The sequence below is a fragment of the Andrena cerasifolii genome, chromosome 14 (assembly GCF_050908995.1).
Source record: "Andrena cerasifolii isolate SP2316 chromosome 14, iyAndCera1_principal, whole genome shotgun sequence".
In the NCBI taxonomy this organism is placed as follows: Eukaryota; Metazoa; Arthropoda; class Insecta; order Hymenoptera; family Andrenidae; genus Andrena; species Andrena cerasifolii.
In genome coordinates, this window is record NC_135131.1 from 5,666,378 (window position 1) to 5,682,463 (window position 16,086).

Consider the following 16,086-nt stretch of genomic DNA (forward strand, 5'->3'; position numbering starts at 1 on the left):
TACTATAATAACTTTCAAAACGCTTACATTTCCGGTTTGCGACGTGCTACGCGTAAATGTTATTGGAAATCACGTCGATTGAACGATTAATTAGTGCTTAATATCTTTTCTGATAGTAATATATACGTAGTAGAATTTAATATACCTATTATAGATGTAAATATATTTGCGGGTGTTGATAGTAAGAGAGTTGATAAATCATCCGCTACACAGTTTATTAACCCTTCGTTGACACACCTCCTTTTTCGATCGACTTTGACGTACCCGGGTGGCTCACACCCAGAGCAATTTTTCAACCACTGCCATTCTCCTCTAAAAAATCCAATTTTTGTGAAAAAATCATGGGTCAATTTCGAAGTCTCTAGAATGTATTCCAATAGATTTTTTATTGAAATTTTATGACCGTTTTTGTAAAAAAAAATCTAGATTACCACATGTCGCGAAAAAACGAAGAAAATCTTTAAAAAATTGTAACTTTTACAAATTTCAATATTACAAGCTAAAAATCTACAGAGTTGTTGTTCGGATATAAGACTTTGAGAGAAAAAATAGTGCGTAAGTCGACTTTGGAAAAAAACTAATTATTTTGCATATAGAAGGTACAGAGCGACAATATCAGCTTATGGGTGGCTTACACCCAGAGTGTCAAGGAAGGGTTAATAATTCCGTTACGCTTGCGATATGCAGAAGCAAAGTAACGTTACAGCAGGGTGCACTGTTTTGTTAACACGCTTGAGATGCAGAACGTATCTTCGAGTGTGATCTTCGTTGAGTGTGCACCATGTTTTCAGCTCTTCGACAAACTAACACCATTGAAAAACATAAACGATGTTGTATGGTCAGTGGTCCATGTCGTGGGATTCCTGCTAACCGCGTTCCTGAATACATACCCGGCGCAAATGGTAATGGACTCGAGCGCCGAGAACTTTTATCACGTGTGAGTGTACCTACCGTTGATTTGTAATTTTGTTATTTACGTCTTTCAGCGTCTGCTTTCTTCTTTCTCTGTACCATGGTTAGTGCAAATTTTCCGAGAAATTTCCCCCCCAAATTTGGCAACATTCTGATATAAATATTTGAAAGGAGATTCGAACCTAGATCTCTTTCGTCGGCGTAAAACACGCTACTAATAGGGTCTCTTTTCATCTTCCTACGACTCGTCTGTTCCTCATTCTTTCCTTTTTGCATGCGTGAAAGTTAACGAGAAAATTTTTCCCTCGACTTCTCCGCCGGAGGAAATGGAGCTTCAGGGTGATTCAACTGTTTCTCGTTAACCTACGGGCGGATTTTCAATGGCTTAAATGAGTGCCGTGAAAGTAGTGGGATAGAACTTTGGATTTGCCAAAATTATAGAATTCACACGCGAGATAATAATCCAATGTCCACGATACTTATGAAAAGAGGTCGCGCAATCTCGTCCCTGGAATACTTTCGTTTACAATCGCGGTACAGGTTCGTGAATGACCGCTAGGTTTGTTCAACAATTTTTCAGGTATTATGGACGCTGGTACATGGCCCCTGTGAAAGCTCAACAGTTGCTGATGTTCCTGATACGGAAATGCATGGAACCGAGTCGTCTAGTATTCGCTAATTTTATCACCGCGTCGATGCAAATGTTTGCATCGGTAAACATCGTTGTTCTGCCGAACGAGTCGATGGTATCCTAAAAGGGCCGAGCTGCATCTATCTCGAACCCGCGTATTCCAAATTTTGATTCATCAATTGCCACCTTCGAAGAGATGTTTCCATTCGCGGAATGCACCTAATTTCTTTCGGGGACTAAAGAAGCAGTTTTTACAGTGGAACCCGCTGCCATAGTTTGAGTAAACGTTTGAAAAAGCAAAAGTTCTAAATTAGTTTATCAAAACGGTTATGACGCATAATTAAGCGTGTAGTTTCCCACTGATTGTGGAAAATCAACGAAGGAAAATAGATCCATGGTCGGTCCGTTTGGATTACGAGCTCGCGTTTATCAGGAGTTCGTGTCTTCCCACTGATCTCGCGCAATATTTTCCATTCAAGGTCACTCAGATGTCGATATCTTACTTCACCGTGCTGTACGCGCTGAAACAGAAATTTGCACACACGGACAGGGATCCACAGAGATCGGTATTTGCAACAGCCACCCGTAGCGAATGATGAACGGCTAGCACGCACCATGGCAGCTGTATCTTTGTTGAAACTCCGAGATTGAATTCGCTTTAATAAACGCACTCCCCAGCATCGCCCGTCTGGCTGCGTTCACTCGTTCCCGTATTTAAGGCGACGATTTCACCAACAGACGCTCGACTCGCTCTGCCGCTGCTCAAGAAGAATAAAGCGATTCCCGGCAAGTCCGCCGGCTAACATTTCGTGGTATTTAAATATTTTGTTTCTTCGCACCTCGCCGAACGCTTCGTGGCACTTAAGAATTTCTAATCGAATCGTTTCGCTCGGGCTTGCGAATGCTCCGGAAAGTTATAAATGATAAAAAAGGCCACGACCTTCCGAGGAAAGATTCACGTTTGCTTCAGCTTAATATACTGCTCTGTTACCTTAATTTAGGAAGCGGTATAATAACCGAGAAAGCTTGGAAAGGAATTTATTACGTTCCCTTTCTGAGAGCTTTCAAAGCAGAAACTTTAACGAGAGAAACTAATTTCAGGAGGATTGGATTCTTCTATCGCCCGGGTAATAAGGTTCCTTTAAAGGAGGATCGCTATTTTTTTCGGTACCTATCGTAGCCCTCGGTGAAAATTTATGAAAGATAATCAGAGAAACTTTAATTAACCCTCACAGACAGGATATAAGCCAACACCCAATGATACGGCTCATTGTTAGGTATATAAAAGTTCAAGCTAGCTTAAATAGTAACATCGAATTGCAATAAATTATTCCATTCTACAGAAATTAATTACCATCAATGACAAAGATATTCTCCCACTTGATTCGGGGATCGTATAATACTCGATGCATCTTATACAGAAATGGGCAAAAATTTTATTTAAATAAAATTTCGAATGGCGAATAAATTCTCGTCGAATAAACAATTAACTTGATTCGTCAAATGATCTAAAGTTAAAGTAACTTTTATTTGATCCGTTACTTAAATAATTTCTTATTTAGTTAATGCCCAAATCTGATCGTATACCATCCTATAGACATTGCGTTCAATTTCTCGGTTCAAGAGGTGAACACATGTATAATAATTCCCGTTCGATGATCCAGCAACGAGCTCTCGCAGGGCGTACGTTTCTCGCCGCACTCAGCAGCCAGCTCTCGCAGAGAATCAGTGAGATTCGCAGTACTTTTTTTTAAACTTTCATCTTCCATCGAGGCCACACGGGCATCGCAAGGGAGGAACACCGTGTGGCTAGTCGTCGATCAAAAAAGGAAAAGCTGCGTGACTGAGCGAGGCACTCGCTCCACGCCGTCGGAAACCATCGATCGAAGCCCTTTGCATCGATCAGCAGAGAACGAAAAATTCTACGTTATTTTGTCACGGGAGTCTGCCACAGATGCGGCAAAAGGGAAATGCGAAATTCAAAAAGCCTGGAGAAAATAATACGCGCGCCTCTGAGAACTATGACGAATTTCCCACCGGCGAGTACGATCTCTTCCGCCGCACGCGTTATTAGGGGCAATTGGGGTTGTTTCCCAGTAAAACGGTGACATTAGCTACCTTTAATCATTCAGGATACTGAACCGCGCGTGCGAAACGGAAGGGGAAAGTCGTAGCTCGCGTAGCTCGAGAACAGGGTTGAATTGTTCGAGGGAACATACGCCTGCCGGTCTTCGCCGCGCGAGGGATGTCTTTGGGAATCGGTATTACTAGGCCAACGGATTCATCGCCACTTTTATTGGCCAGGGCCCTACGATCACTCCAGGACCAAAGTCTTCGAGAGGATTTTTATATACTTATATGTTGGGTCATACGTGGGCATGCAAGTATGTTCGATCCATTCTGTCTGTGTGTTGTGAAACTTTTATATGTTAAGGACATTTTTAGAAGACGTTGAACAGTGTTGACGGTGTGCAACGGTAGATAGTTCAGAATACGCTCTCCGATGACGTATGCATACAACGTTTATTTCTTTCATTTTCTGGATTCATAAGTTTATTGTTTAATTACGTAGGGTGACCTGTCCAGTGACTGAACAACCCCCAGTGAATGAACCCTGCTCGTATCATACGAAAAATTAACACCTGTCACGATCTTCTCGCGTTAAAATTTGCACAGTACTTCTTTATTCAAATAAGATCATTTTAAGTTCCTCATTAAGTTAAAGGTAAGTCGTGTTGTTGTTAATTTTCTTAGGTGTTCATTCATTAGTCATGCACTTAAGTGTTCATTCACCTGGCAGATCTCCCTACGTACCTACATGCTATGAGCGTGCTAGTTCCCTAAGTGAGTTATCCGAATGGTTTCTTCTGTGTTTTCTCACGCGACCACCATTAACCAGCTATGCAAATTCGTGACGGCAGAGTTCACCTTAATCTACCTACTCCTCGAAGTTCTGCCCCCGGGTGATGGTTCTGTTGGTGTGCACATCATCTTTGTAACATAATCATTGAACACAGCCAGCGTGATTAATTAATTAACTGCGGGCTCAGTGACTATTTACGCAAAGAGAACATTACATTGATTTAATATCCCGCGCAAATATTGCTGCGAAGGAATAATACCTAGCAGATATGATGAGGATAATTTTATTAATTATGGCTATCTGTTCGTCACAAGCACTTCTACTGATTCCGCAATTTCTGTAATCAATTTCAATCATCAAATTAACAGTAATTACAAATAATTAAATTTCATTTACGACATTGTTATAATGAATATTGCTTAATCATTTCCCTTGCAGATATTAAAGCTTCTGGAATGCGTCAAGTACGATTGGAGCTTGGCGAAGAATGCTGATGAGGTGAAACTTCTAGAGAGATACACGAACGAGGGTAGAATCTTGATCCTCGTTTATACGGGTAAGAATTTCGCAGATATTTTTCTTAATTAAAGGATTCGTACCAAACTCTTTGATCTAGCGATGTGGAGCAGTGTGGAAGAGTAGGATAATTAATTTATAAAGAATTGAGTCCCAGACCTCCTGTTCTTTTTCTGACCCTTCCAGGCTTGTTATACGTAGGCCTAATTCCCTACACCGTCTCGTAAACGGTACATCCGTCGACGAACGAGAATATTTTGCGATTGTTTAATTTATCTGTGTACAGTGAAAGAACCGCTTACCTCTGGGTAATCGCCGTCCTTCATCTGATAGTCGAACACGTAGAAGTAGGTTTTTGGCATCGGTTCCTTGTCAGTCTCCTGTAGCGGTGCGATGTGTGGGTTGTTCGGTTTTTTCGTGTGCCTGAGGGTGAATAGATCCCCAGTTTGCACCAGCGGTGCAACAAATTGCGCGTCGCTCAGCGCCTGGACGCAGGCGTCTTTCGTATTGACAGGGTGCTGGACCGTGCGCTCCCAATCCGTGTACTCGTTCACCACCTAAATATGCCGGTATTCTTCTTTAAAGAGCAACCCTACAGTCAGTTGCCGTCGCGTCGAATATCGAAATTGGAAACCCACCCGTCACGAGGGACAATTTTCAGTCGAAATCCCCGAATCGAATTGCGCGTTTTCACGTAACTCGACACGTAGCGCGAACGAGGAGGGCCATTATCGCGCCATTTGTAGTTAAATATCACGTAACGACTGTAGATAATTAGACGCGCATGCCCGGGGCGATACGTTTTTATAGGAGCAACGAGGGCTCCGTGATCCGCTAAATGGGCAACAAATTATTCCCTAAGAGCATTATGAAAACGAACGCGACACGGCTGCGAAATAATCATTGCAATTGGCAGTTTATCGAAATTCCCGTAAGACGAACGCTGTGGCAGTGCGCTGTGCGAAAAGTCTTCACCATTTTCTACTATCTATCCCCTGCAGGTTTTGCAGATTTCGTAAAATGGGTCGATTTTAGTATTAAAAAAATTTTCAGTCACAGTACGAAAGTTGGATATTACAACGATACTGTCAGACACCGTCGAATAAAGTTAAAGTTACAGTTACAGTTAAAATTAAAAAATTTATTCGACGCTGAAGTTGCAACTGGCGACGAATAAAAAAATTAACATTGTTCGTCGAATAAAAAAATTAACTTTATTCGTCGAATGATCTAAAGTTAAAGTAACTTTTATTTGATCCTTATTTAAATAATTGTTTATTTAGTTAATGCCCAACTCTTGATTATACTACATAATTGGCAACTGTTATAAGCTCATTCTAAAGAACGTTCATTAGCAGTCTCATCCACACTAGTGGAATATCCCGCGCAATTAAATTACTAACCGGGGCGCATTGTCTTCTTTCGAATGCACTTAATTATGTTGATTTCCTAAAGTTCTAGCGAGGTGTACTCACCGTGTAGAATATTTCAGTGAGGTGATACACGTAGGCGTTCCTCACGTACGTCCTGATGATCCTGTCTCTCCTCTCGCCTTCGAATCCTTGCAACACATCCTTCTCGGCGAATTTCCATAGGGCCTCGCTGGTCGTTACACCGAACAACAGGTCGTACTTGTTATTGCTGGTAATTGGGGCCCCGTGCTCAGCTTTCTTCGAAAGCGGCCTGCAACGAGTAATTCAACGAACATTTCATTAGCACTGTTCGCTAGATTTCGCTGGCGAACGTTCGACTCGCTTACCCGAATCCTTGGAACTCGGGGCCCATGTAAGACAGCAGATCTTTTTGGAAGTCAGGCTTGATGACCACTCCGTCGACGCTCGGGCCAAAAGCGCTTAGAAATGTCGGCGGCTGAACGTCAATCTGCATCAGCTCCTCCAGGCTACGGTCTCGAAGACAATTGACAATCAGCTCGTTGTGTTTGAGCATATCCTCGGGGATCGAGCAGTTGATGGCTTCGGCGAGCTTCAGCGCGTACGAGACGGGATCTTCGATCACTGCCCAGGACGAGAGGGCGCTGCCCGAGAGCAGAATGGCTCTCTTGAAGAGGCCTGCACAGACAAGGCGACCAATTTGTTAATTTAACAGACAAGAACATTCAATTCCTTTATACCGCTCGGAGCCTTTTCAAACCCAACGACCAACGAGACGAATGTGGGTGGATTTATCGACTGGTGCCATTCTGGGTTCAATCGAACAGAAAAGTCTTTAGCTTCATCATTTCTCTGTCGAAATTTCTTCTACAGACGCTAATTTCCAGATTTCTTTACCAAATTTCATTTTAAAGTACCGAACTCCCAACGATAACGGTCAAGCTTCCCTTATCAATGTTTCATCGCATGCCACGACGATTCTAGCCACAGAATCGAAGCTGCTTCGCGTGATTTATAACAGGACATTCTGTAATCTGTCGAAGAGAACGTCGTCCCCAGGAACTGCAGAGGAAGTTGGGACAAACGACGGGAACTTTCCACGGAGTCCCCCCGGTTGCCGACAGATATCTTCCAAAGTACACGAAAGAAGCTCCCGGAAGATTCCCTAATTAATCAGTTTCTGTATCGGACGAGGAAAGTTTTCACGAGTGCGCGGGCGTGTGTCGAGTGACAGCCACACCGTGGCTCACATCGACGGATCCTCAAACAGCCACATTTTCATACGCTGCAGCGTGCAGAGGATTTCCAAGGAACACCGGGAACTTTCGGCTTAATTTTCTCGCGAGAGGTGAACATCGCTTAATACGAAATATAGACGAAGTTCAGTTATCGAGCCCTTTCTACTACCCAATCATCAATTCCGTACGAGACGGTTCGTATCGAAGATAATTCGTGGAATAAGGAACGATTCGCGGCACTCGATATCGAGGCCAGGATGGGAGGGTCAGTTAACATCTGATATTAAACGAAGTTTCGTGTAATACGGTATTACGTCGAGTACAATTGACTTGCGGGTAGAACGAAGAAGCGCAGCAGCCGAGACTTTTAATGGAATTCTAGGCGAGGTTGTTTCGAAGCGGCTGGAAACGAGAACGAAGATCGATGTTAAGCAGGAAACGTGCAGAGACCGCGGCGAATAAGAAGGAAATTATATCCGAGGGAAGCGGTATCGAAGTAACAAGTCCGCCGGATGTGCTTTTCGCCGATCGTCACGTTCCCAGGATAATCATCCGCCGATTCTGTTCTGCTCCGGTTCAACCGTGAGAAATTCCAGAAGAATTCCATCGGAATAGGCAAGCCTTGACGAGGGGAACCTGCCGTCTGGTGGCTTTCATCAATTCGCAACGGGGAGAGAAGTAATAACTAAGGTACGCGCAAGTACGCAGGGCGGAATAGCTTTGGGACTAGCTACGTGCGGCTCTAAAATTAAGCTACGACACGGTGGATATAATTTTCTGAGAATCGACTTGTGTAAGGGAGATTGTAGCAGGTTGTTTGGGTATTGGAAACCGTATCCCCGAGCATTGTACTTTGAACTTTCCGGGGAAATTGATCGTACGGTCAGGATTGATTCGGGAAGCTTGGTTTCTATGGGGCTAGCAGCGATGGACAATGAATTCATTGGGGACGAGGAGAGAATTAGATGTTGGGTTTTTGCTTCAATGAAAAATGGGGCTTTTTGCCAGCCGGACCTGCGGGGATTTCAGCCCTGTACAATTCAGAAAGAGCCTTGTTCATCTAGTTATCGAGACTGGTAATCCAGCTTAGTTTTTCTCGATACTCTCCCGTCATTGATTTATTGTCTGGCCAGGAGATGCTTCTGTACTGTATATATTGATAGACACGTTTCCGAGAGATTTCTTAGACGTTTAGGTACCTAGATCTTCGAGGAGTTGCAGGGGTGGTACGAGTCAATAATAAGTCGAACGCCCGGCCAATGTCTGACTATCCACTGATCTAATCACTTACTCCACGCGATCGTAGTATACGATATTTCTTTATTCTATCTTCTCCTTTAAGGGGTCAGTCCACTGTGAAGTCGTGGAAAATTATCATTTTTTAGGATTTATTTTTTAGTAAACGGAATGTCCAACGTAAATAATATTTTGTCTACTTATTGATTTATAAAAAAATCTATTTTAAATTTTTAACAGTTTTTTTTTTAAATATATATCGCACTGAGGTGAGCGTCTTGAGAAAGCGATGTAGTGCTGGTGTAGGTGATTCCGGGAGAACGACGCATTTGAAACAAAAAGTTAAAAATTCAAAAAATTAACAAAATACCGGAGATTTGAAATTTAAGTGTCGAAATACGATGAATCGAAAAAGATTTCCATAGTCCCGGCCATAGCGACTCATGTGCTGAATAATGTATAAAAGTTTCAGACTGATTGGTCAAATAATTTTTTGCGATCACCTGCACCAGTTGAAAAAATGTTGTTTTGAGATAATCGCGTTTAAAGTTTTAAATCATATTAAAAAAATTCTTTTAAATTTTGTTTTGTATAATATAAGAGTAGCTTAATTTTCAAACCGCACCAGTGGGCCGACCCCTTAATTGAGACCCAGCCAAAGATCAATGAATCGTCAATTTCGGAGCTCGTATCTCGATATGCTCTGCCAGTTATCGTAAAAGTACGTCATACGTACGAGCTTGGACGCTGTTGAGAAATCAGCTCGACACACGTAAGCTCGTTTCCTTCTCGATTCTCCTCGAGAGTCTCGTTAGCGGCCCTGTCCCCGATCGAAGGAATCAGTAGGAATCTCCGAACAGGATTGGGTACCTACCATTCAAGGAGGGATGTTTCACGTTCTCTTGCTTATCGGATAACGATTTCTCAGTCTGAACTATTTTTAACGGCCTGTCAATACAGCAACCGAGCTCACGAGAAGGACGCGCGCCGAGAATTGTATCATTGCACCGTTGAAGCGTCTATCGGCCGAGAATCCGATTGACAAACATGCACGAGTGTTTGCTGACGATGGTGTACGACAAACTCGAAAAGAGAGCGAGAGAGAGAGAGAGAGACTGAAAAAGGTAGGAGGAGATGTTTGTGTTGCTCGACCAAGGAGTCCGCTGCCAAGTTACAAGCGTCAAATGTGAGACCCGATTCTCACCGGTGTTACATGCCAAGTTTAAGGAGTTGCCGGCGTCTCGGTGAAGCGTTCAGATTACTCGGCGGAAGTGGCTCCTCAATTGGATGAACTTCCAACTGGAGAACGGAGGGCGAGGATACGTTGTAATACGAAGTTAAATGTTTCTTTTGCTCGCTCCGCTTCCCCGTCGTTCTTGGCATCGCTCGGGCTTCGGCGATTTCATCATTTATCATTTGGTCTCGAAAACACTTACGACGTACACTTAGGGAGCAAAGATGAATGAAAAAAAAAAAAGAAACCGTGGCTCGACCGGTCGAGAGGACTAGTTGGAACGCCCGAACGAACCGACGGACAGTAGCTCGAAAGGATTTCGAGGAACGCAACGCGCCGACGATAGCGACGGCGTCGGCGACGGCGACGGTCTGAACATGTCCCATCAGTCGCGCGCCGGTAAACTCATTTCCGGCCCCGGCCGTTCCCTAGCACAAAGGCCACTCACCGCGTATGACGGTCGGGCTGATGGCGAGAAAATGAACGCAGGCAGCCCCGGTCCCTTGGCCCATCAGCGTCACGTTGCCGGGATCGCCGCCAAACAGGGCGATGTGCTCATTGACCCACTGGAGGGCTGCGATCTGATCCATGAGCCCGTAATTCGCGACCCTCGCCTTGGTCTGAGGCGCCACGTTGGCGTTCAGGAAGCCGAGCACGCCCAGCCGGTAGTTCATCGTGACGATTACTTGGTTGGTGTAGCTGGCCAGGACGCTGCCGTCGTACGGGTTTCCGCTGCCCCAGTCGTAGCTCTCGCCGTGAATGTACAGTAACACCGGATGCCTCCTACCACTGTCCACCATCCCTGCGGACAGAAAACTCTCCTTTCAGCGTCTCTTTAGAACCGTGCCTGCGTAAAACGCCCGCCGGGCTTCCTACTTTGCGCGTAACGACGCGTAATTACGGTTACCACCATTCCAAACTTTACGCTGCACGAATGCGTGTTTTTTGCTGCTGGAAGAGACATTAGAGAGTAAGGCAGCGAGGGTAGAAGCTGGAATGGAACGAATTACAATCGTCCATGCCCGTGACTCGAGTTTCTTACTTCTTATGGGTTCTAGGAGAAATGGAGGAATCGAATAGCACACGGTAGTTGTTTGACACGCTGCTTCAAGGTCTGTCGCAGCTTTCGCTCCCCTCGTCGTCGCGTCGTCTCTCGCTTAACTCTCAGGTAAGCCCAGCGAAGAACGCGACGCGGGGGGCGGAGAATCAAGGGGTTTAGGGGGCGAGGGTTCTATTGTTCCCTCGGAGTCTGTCAGCGATTTACGGTCGCGAGAGAAACGTAACACGGCGAGAATTAACCTTGCGACAGGAATGGCGGGCATGACGGGATATTCTGGCGGATATGACGGCCCGTTAATGCTTCTTCTGCTATTGTTACCGCCGCTCCTGCGTGCTCCTCTGTGACAAGTCTATGCACACGTTAATCCAACGACAGTACGTGTCGATTCGTATGCGAAGTGACGTTTCGACGGTGGAATATACCTAATAAGAAGACGCGCCGCGGATGGCGAACATTTCGATTAGAGGGTTGGCTGTTTTATGTTCAAATTCTTTCCGCTATTTTCCTGTCACTGACGTCACTGAAAAGGAGAAACTTTGCGACGCTCGGCGGTGGAATTTGAGCAGCTCGGCTGCATCTTATCGCAGGGACCACCGACCTCTGGTAGCCTCGTTCGCTCGACAATAGTAACGTCCACGAGAAGCGGAAAGGAGCGATAAAGAAAGCAGGCACAAGGGCGGCCCTTACCGAAACAAAGACCGATGTTGACCATGTGTCTGGTCCTATAGAAAAGTTGCAGCCGACCGGAGAGGGAGACCCACCCTCGGTGGTGGCGGCGGTGGTGCGGCTGCCAAAGGGGACTCAAGCTCGTCTTCCTTTCGCGCTTCAGAAAATATAGTACCCGGTGGTCGGCTGCCCTACCCCTTGGATAATCAACGCCATCTTCAACAGCCCTGAAATCCTCGACAGGTGATTCCATCGACAAGTGTTTCCCCGTTTCCCTACTATTTGTCGCCGCTTTAAATTCATTCCTGCGAACGAAGTGCAAAATTTTTGTCCGCCCTTTGGGACATTTAATTTCGGCCGCGATTGTATCAAAACTTTGCGGTAGTGCCACGCGGCGATCGGTATATAGGAACACGCGCGTACATAGATCGAATAAATTCTTGCTGGCTGAAACGGATACCCGGTATCACGTTTCCCATTTAACTCTTGTATTTTTAATTTCGCGGAGCATTCGCCATGGCGTAGAGCGCAGGCGGAAGCTGTAAATTAGAACGTATCGTATTTTTATTCGAACCGTACAGGGGGTAGTTATTAAATTTGGGACCCTCCGCGTAATACGTCCCCTTTGGACGAAGCGTGACACGTCCACATACAAATGTGGAGTGCGGAAGGTTTGTGTGTGTTTCACGATACTTGGGCTGTGATTATTCCACTTCCTCTATGGTCAAAGGCAATAAGATAGAACGCAATGTACTTGCAAGCTGCCCGAAGAAGATATAACGACAGATCGTTGTAAATGAAGCTTCGCTGGCGTTTCAAAGCTTCTTTCTAAGACGAACGAGTGTTCTCGATTACCGGGCAAGTGGATCGCAAGTAGAAATACGTGACTTTTCGCAGCCGATCAGCGTCAATTCCCATCCCTCCAACTTTCTTGTCACCCGCCTCTATTTCTCGCCCGAGAACTTCTCCCGAGTATTATTTTGTCACTTTTAGCCAGCAGGCCAGAAGCTGCCGGCGGACTTTCTTGCTCCTTGCATTTTTTCCCCTTTTAATTCCCTCTCCTTTTAGCCCCGTCTTCCACGGCGTTGGCGGCCCGACATGTTTCAGTGGATCAATGAGCGAAACCCGAGGGTTAAAAGCTTTTATCGAAGCAGACTGGCGATAGAGAAAATTAGAAACGTGGCCATAGGGCTGTGTAATAAAATCTGTTCGGATCACTTTTAGCTCGTTCGAGGGAGTGCCGTTTCGAGTGCGATTTTCGCGCCCCCGGCCTAGACGAAAGGTAAAAAGTACAGGCCTCCGATAACCGTCGACGCCTCGTACGCGAAACGATTTTTAATCATCGGGAGAGAACACGCACCACCTGCTTCATATTTCTCGGTTATTATAGTACCGCGTGCGCGTACGCCCCATCCGTCCACGCGCTTCGTTTTCTCTGAGGCTACGCCGCCCGGTCCTCTTTGATTTAAAAGCCGCGGCAGATAACGAGTGGCGGATGCGGATCGTTAACGCTGTGTAAATCAGCTTGTTCGACGCTTTGGCGTTTACCGTTCCCTCAACGAACCGTATCGCAATCCCTTAGAGACACGCTTCAAAAGGGATGCCCAGCGAGGTCCAGCGGCCAACATTCTCTTTTGCCAGCCGAAATCTCCACGGTGCACGCGTCGGCGCCGCCAAAAGGGCGGTTCACTGGGTGCATTGTGCCGCGGCCACGTCGAGAAAGTGCAATAATGCGGTGGCTCGCAACCCCCCCGAACACCCGACCACCCCTTCGGCCTGCCCCGGCAAAATTAAATTGCTGGCTGCGTTTAAGTAGAGGACCCTCGCTGACCTTCCACCCCGCCAACCCTCCACCGCCCATAAACTTGCTTATTCATCAAATATTTCGAAGGCTCCGATGACTCGTGACAATCCCGCGAGCGGGTCTCTGCGAGCTTCGATTTCTACCGGAGAATAACTCCTACGAAATCTGACCCCAGCGGCTGACAAAGCATTCACCCGAACTACTTAGAAACTACGCTTTCGCCAGTAAATCAAACGTCTGACTTTACACAGGGCTTATTCAAAGATGAATCAGGAACAGTTTTACAAAATTGAAGCGAGTGCTTATCCGCATCTGCAACTTTTCAGGAAACAGGTAATTCATAGAAATTTTTTGCAGATTCTACCCCCTTTAATTTTAGCATTCAGTTTGCTTTCGTTTTACGCCAGCCGGCAGATTTATCTTCGTCAGATTACCCTTTCATTAGTTCCTCATCGCTTTTGAACAACTCTTTAACTCGTTCCCAGGAATTTCTTCCCTTCCGCTCGCCGCAGCCTGTTCGTGGCTTCTCTTGGCCCTTCTTCAATTATCCGAGGATCTTAATCGAGGAAGTATTTCGTTACAAAGAGCCCCGCGAAAATTCTGCGGCACTCAGCCGGCCCTGTTTACCATGACCGATGCGTTTCCCGCATAAACACAGGCCAGTTTATTAATGCAGTATGCGCGCGTTCGTCCGAAGCGTGCATTCCATACCGTATTTCATTTAAACATTATTTACCGAGTCGCGCGATGCCGGCGAACATGAATTGTTCGCTTGACGACGAGCGCAACCGTGTAATTTATAATGAAATCCTCGTACATTTTTACCATTACGCTTTGCACCGAATCAAGGTAAATATCAGAAATGGAACGAGCTATTTATATCTCTGCTCCCCCCATCATTTCAAATTTATATTCTCCGATGCAGTTGTCTATCGGAGATGTTCTTCCGAGAGCGTTAAAATTCCTAGGTTTTAGCGCAGACTTAATTGAATCGGTAGACAAAGTCGTTCGACGTCCGGCTGCTCAGCCTAAATGTGAACGAGTAAGAGATACCACGCATCCTGGTCGACCCGGCGATACTTCTTCATTAATTTCAAGGAAACTTCGAGGCGACGACGGGCAGGACAAAATTAAAGGACAACATCTTCCAGGGAGAAAGCCAGGTCGCTGATAATGGTTACGTTGCCGTTGGAAGAGCCGAAAGAAGTGTCCTATTTAGAGACGGTGGACCAGAGGAGCGGGGAAAGTTAACGGGCAAGCAAGCTTTCGTAACTGGCCTTTGTCATCCGCTGGCAAAAGACAAATAACCGCGGACCGCCTTTTATCTCACCACCTACGGAACCGTAAAAAAGCCGTACGGAGTTTCGCTCTATTCTGGACGCCGGACGTCCGCCGGATTTCATTCTTTTCCAACCGTTATGATTGCACTCCGCCTTCTCGCGGCCGCAGAAACTATAAAGTAGGACGAGTTAAAAGTGGTTTTCGGCGGGCTCGGGAAAACCGGCACCGTTCTCGGGCTGACAAATCGATTCGACGATCTTCAAAGGCCGTTCTTCCAGATATTCTGTTGCACCTGAATCTGTCGAACAGCTTCAATCGTTCGCAGCCCCCCCCCCCCCCAACTCTCGCGGAAACGTTCGTGAAACTTGTCCGACGCTTTCTAGCTTTCGCGAGACAGTCGTAAATTCCTCCGATTTTTTTCTATTCGTCACTCGTGAAAGGATTACAGAAAGTAGCTGAGCAGAGTATCCGTAGCTGAAAATTTGTATCGATTTTAGCAAGACGATGTTATGGTTTTGGTGACCGTAGTAATTCAAGCTTCCAAATGTTTGCCAAGTTCCAGTTCGAACTATAAAGAAACGTTTTTACCCAGAATAATCCATACAATTTGCACGTTTTACAATACTTTATTGTGGATATAATACGCATTTTAAGACCAGGAAACCTGTCAAATAATAAAAATTAAAGGAATTACAAAGCGTCAAATTGGGCGCTGCGTAATGCATACGTTAAAACGGTGAGCATCATAAATCGAGAACGGAATAATATTTATAGTTGAAATTTTAACTGAACCCCCAAAACACTCTTCTCCGCAATGTGAAACTCGGTCGAAAAATTTTAAATAAAATTCACGGAGTTATGCAACAAATATCAACTTTGATGGATTTTTCTGAAGTAACCCCTTGATAAATGTTGTCTTAAATATTGTTAAAGTTACGAGATCTTATTGAGCGAGTTCCACATTGTGGAGAAAAGTATTTTGTAGGTTCAGTTGAAATTTCAACAAAAAATATCTATCCGTTCTCGAGTTACGATGTTCACCGTCTTGAGAAACATGGTTTTGAGAAAAACGGCTTTTACGCTGTAACCCTCGCAATTTTTCGAATTTCTCAATGAAATCTTTTTAAAATACTTCTAAGACTTGTGGCTATCAGAAACAATCGAAAAAAAAATCGATTCTTTGACCCCGAAATACCCGTGTATCCCTTAAAGGTGTGAGAGTACTTCGATATACAACGTTCACCGTGCTAAGAC

At 45.2% G+C, this 16,086-nt stretch overlaps 1 protein-coding gene across 2 annotated transcripts in view; it reads right to left on the reverse strand.

Annotated features, from left to right (window-relative positions):
* Positions 1-16,086, reverse strand: part of Nlg-4 (neuroligin 4) — a 249,389-nt gene that overhangs the window by 91,344 nt on the left and 141,959 nt on the right. For both annotated transcript variants that reach the window (XM_076826413.1, XM_076826412.1), the window contains exons 5-8: positions 10,470-10,823; positions 6,682-6,991; positions 6,398-6,605; positions 5,225-5,479 (exon numbers count right to left, since the gene is read on the reverse strand). In XM_076826413.1, the coding sequence (XP_076682528.1) occupies positions 5,225-5,479; positions 6,398-6,605; positions 6,682-6,991; positions 10,470-10,823 (1,127 nt within the window). The remainder of the gene's footprint in view (positions 1-5,224; positions 5,480-6,397; positions 6,606-6,681; positions 6,992-10,469; positions 10,824-16,086) is intronic.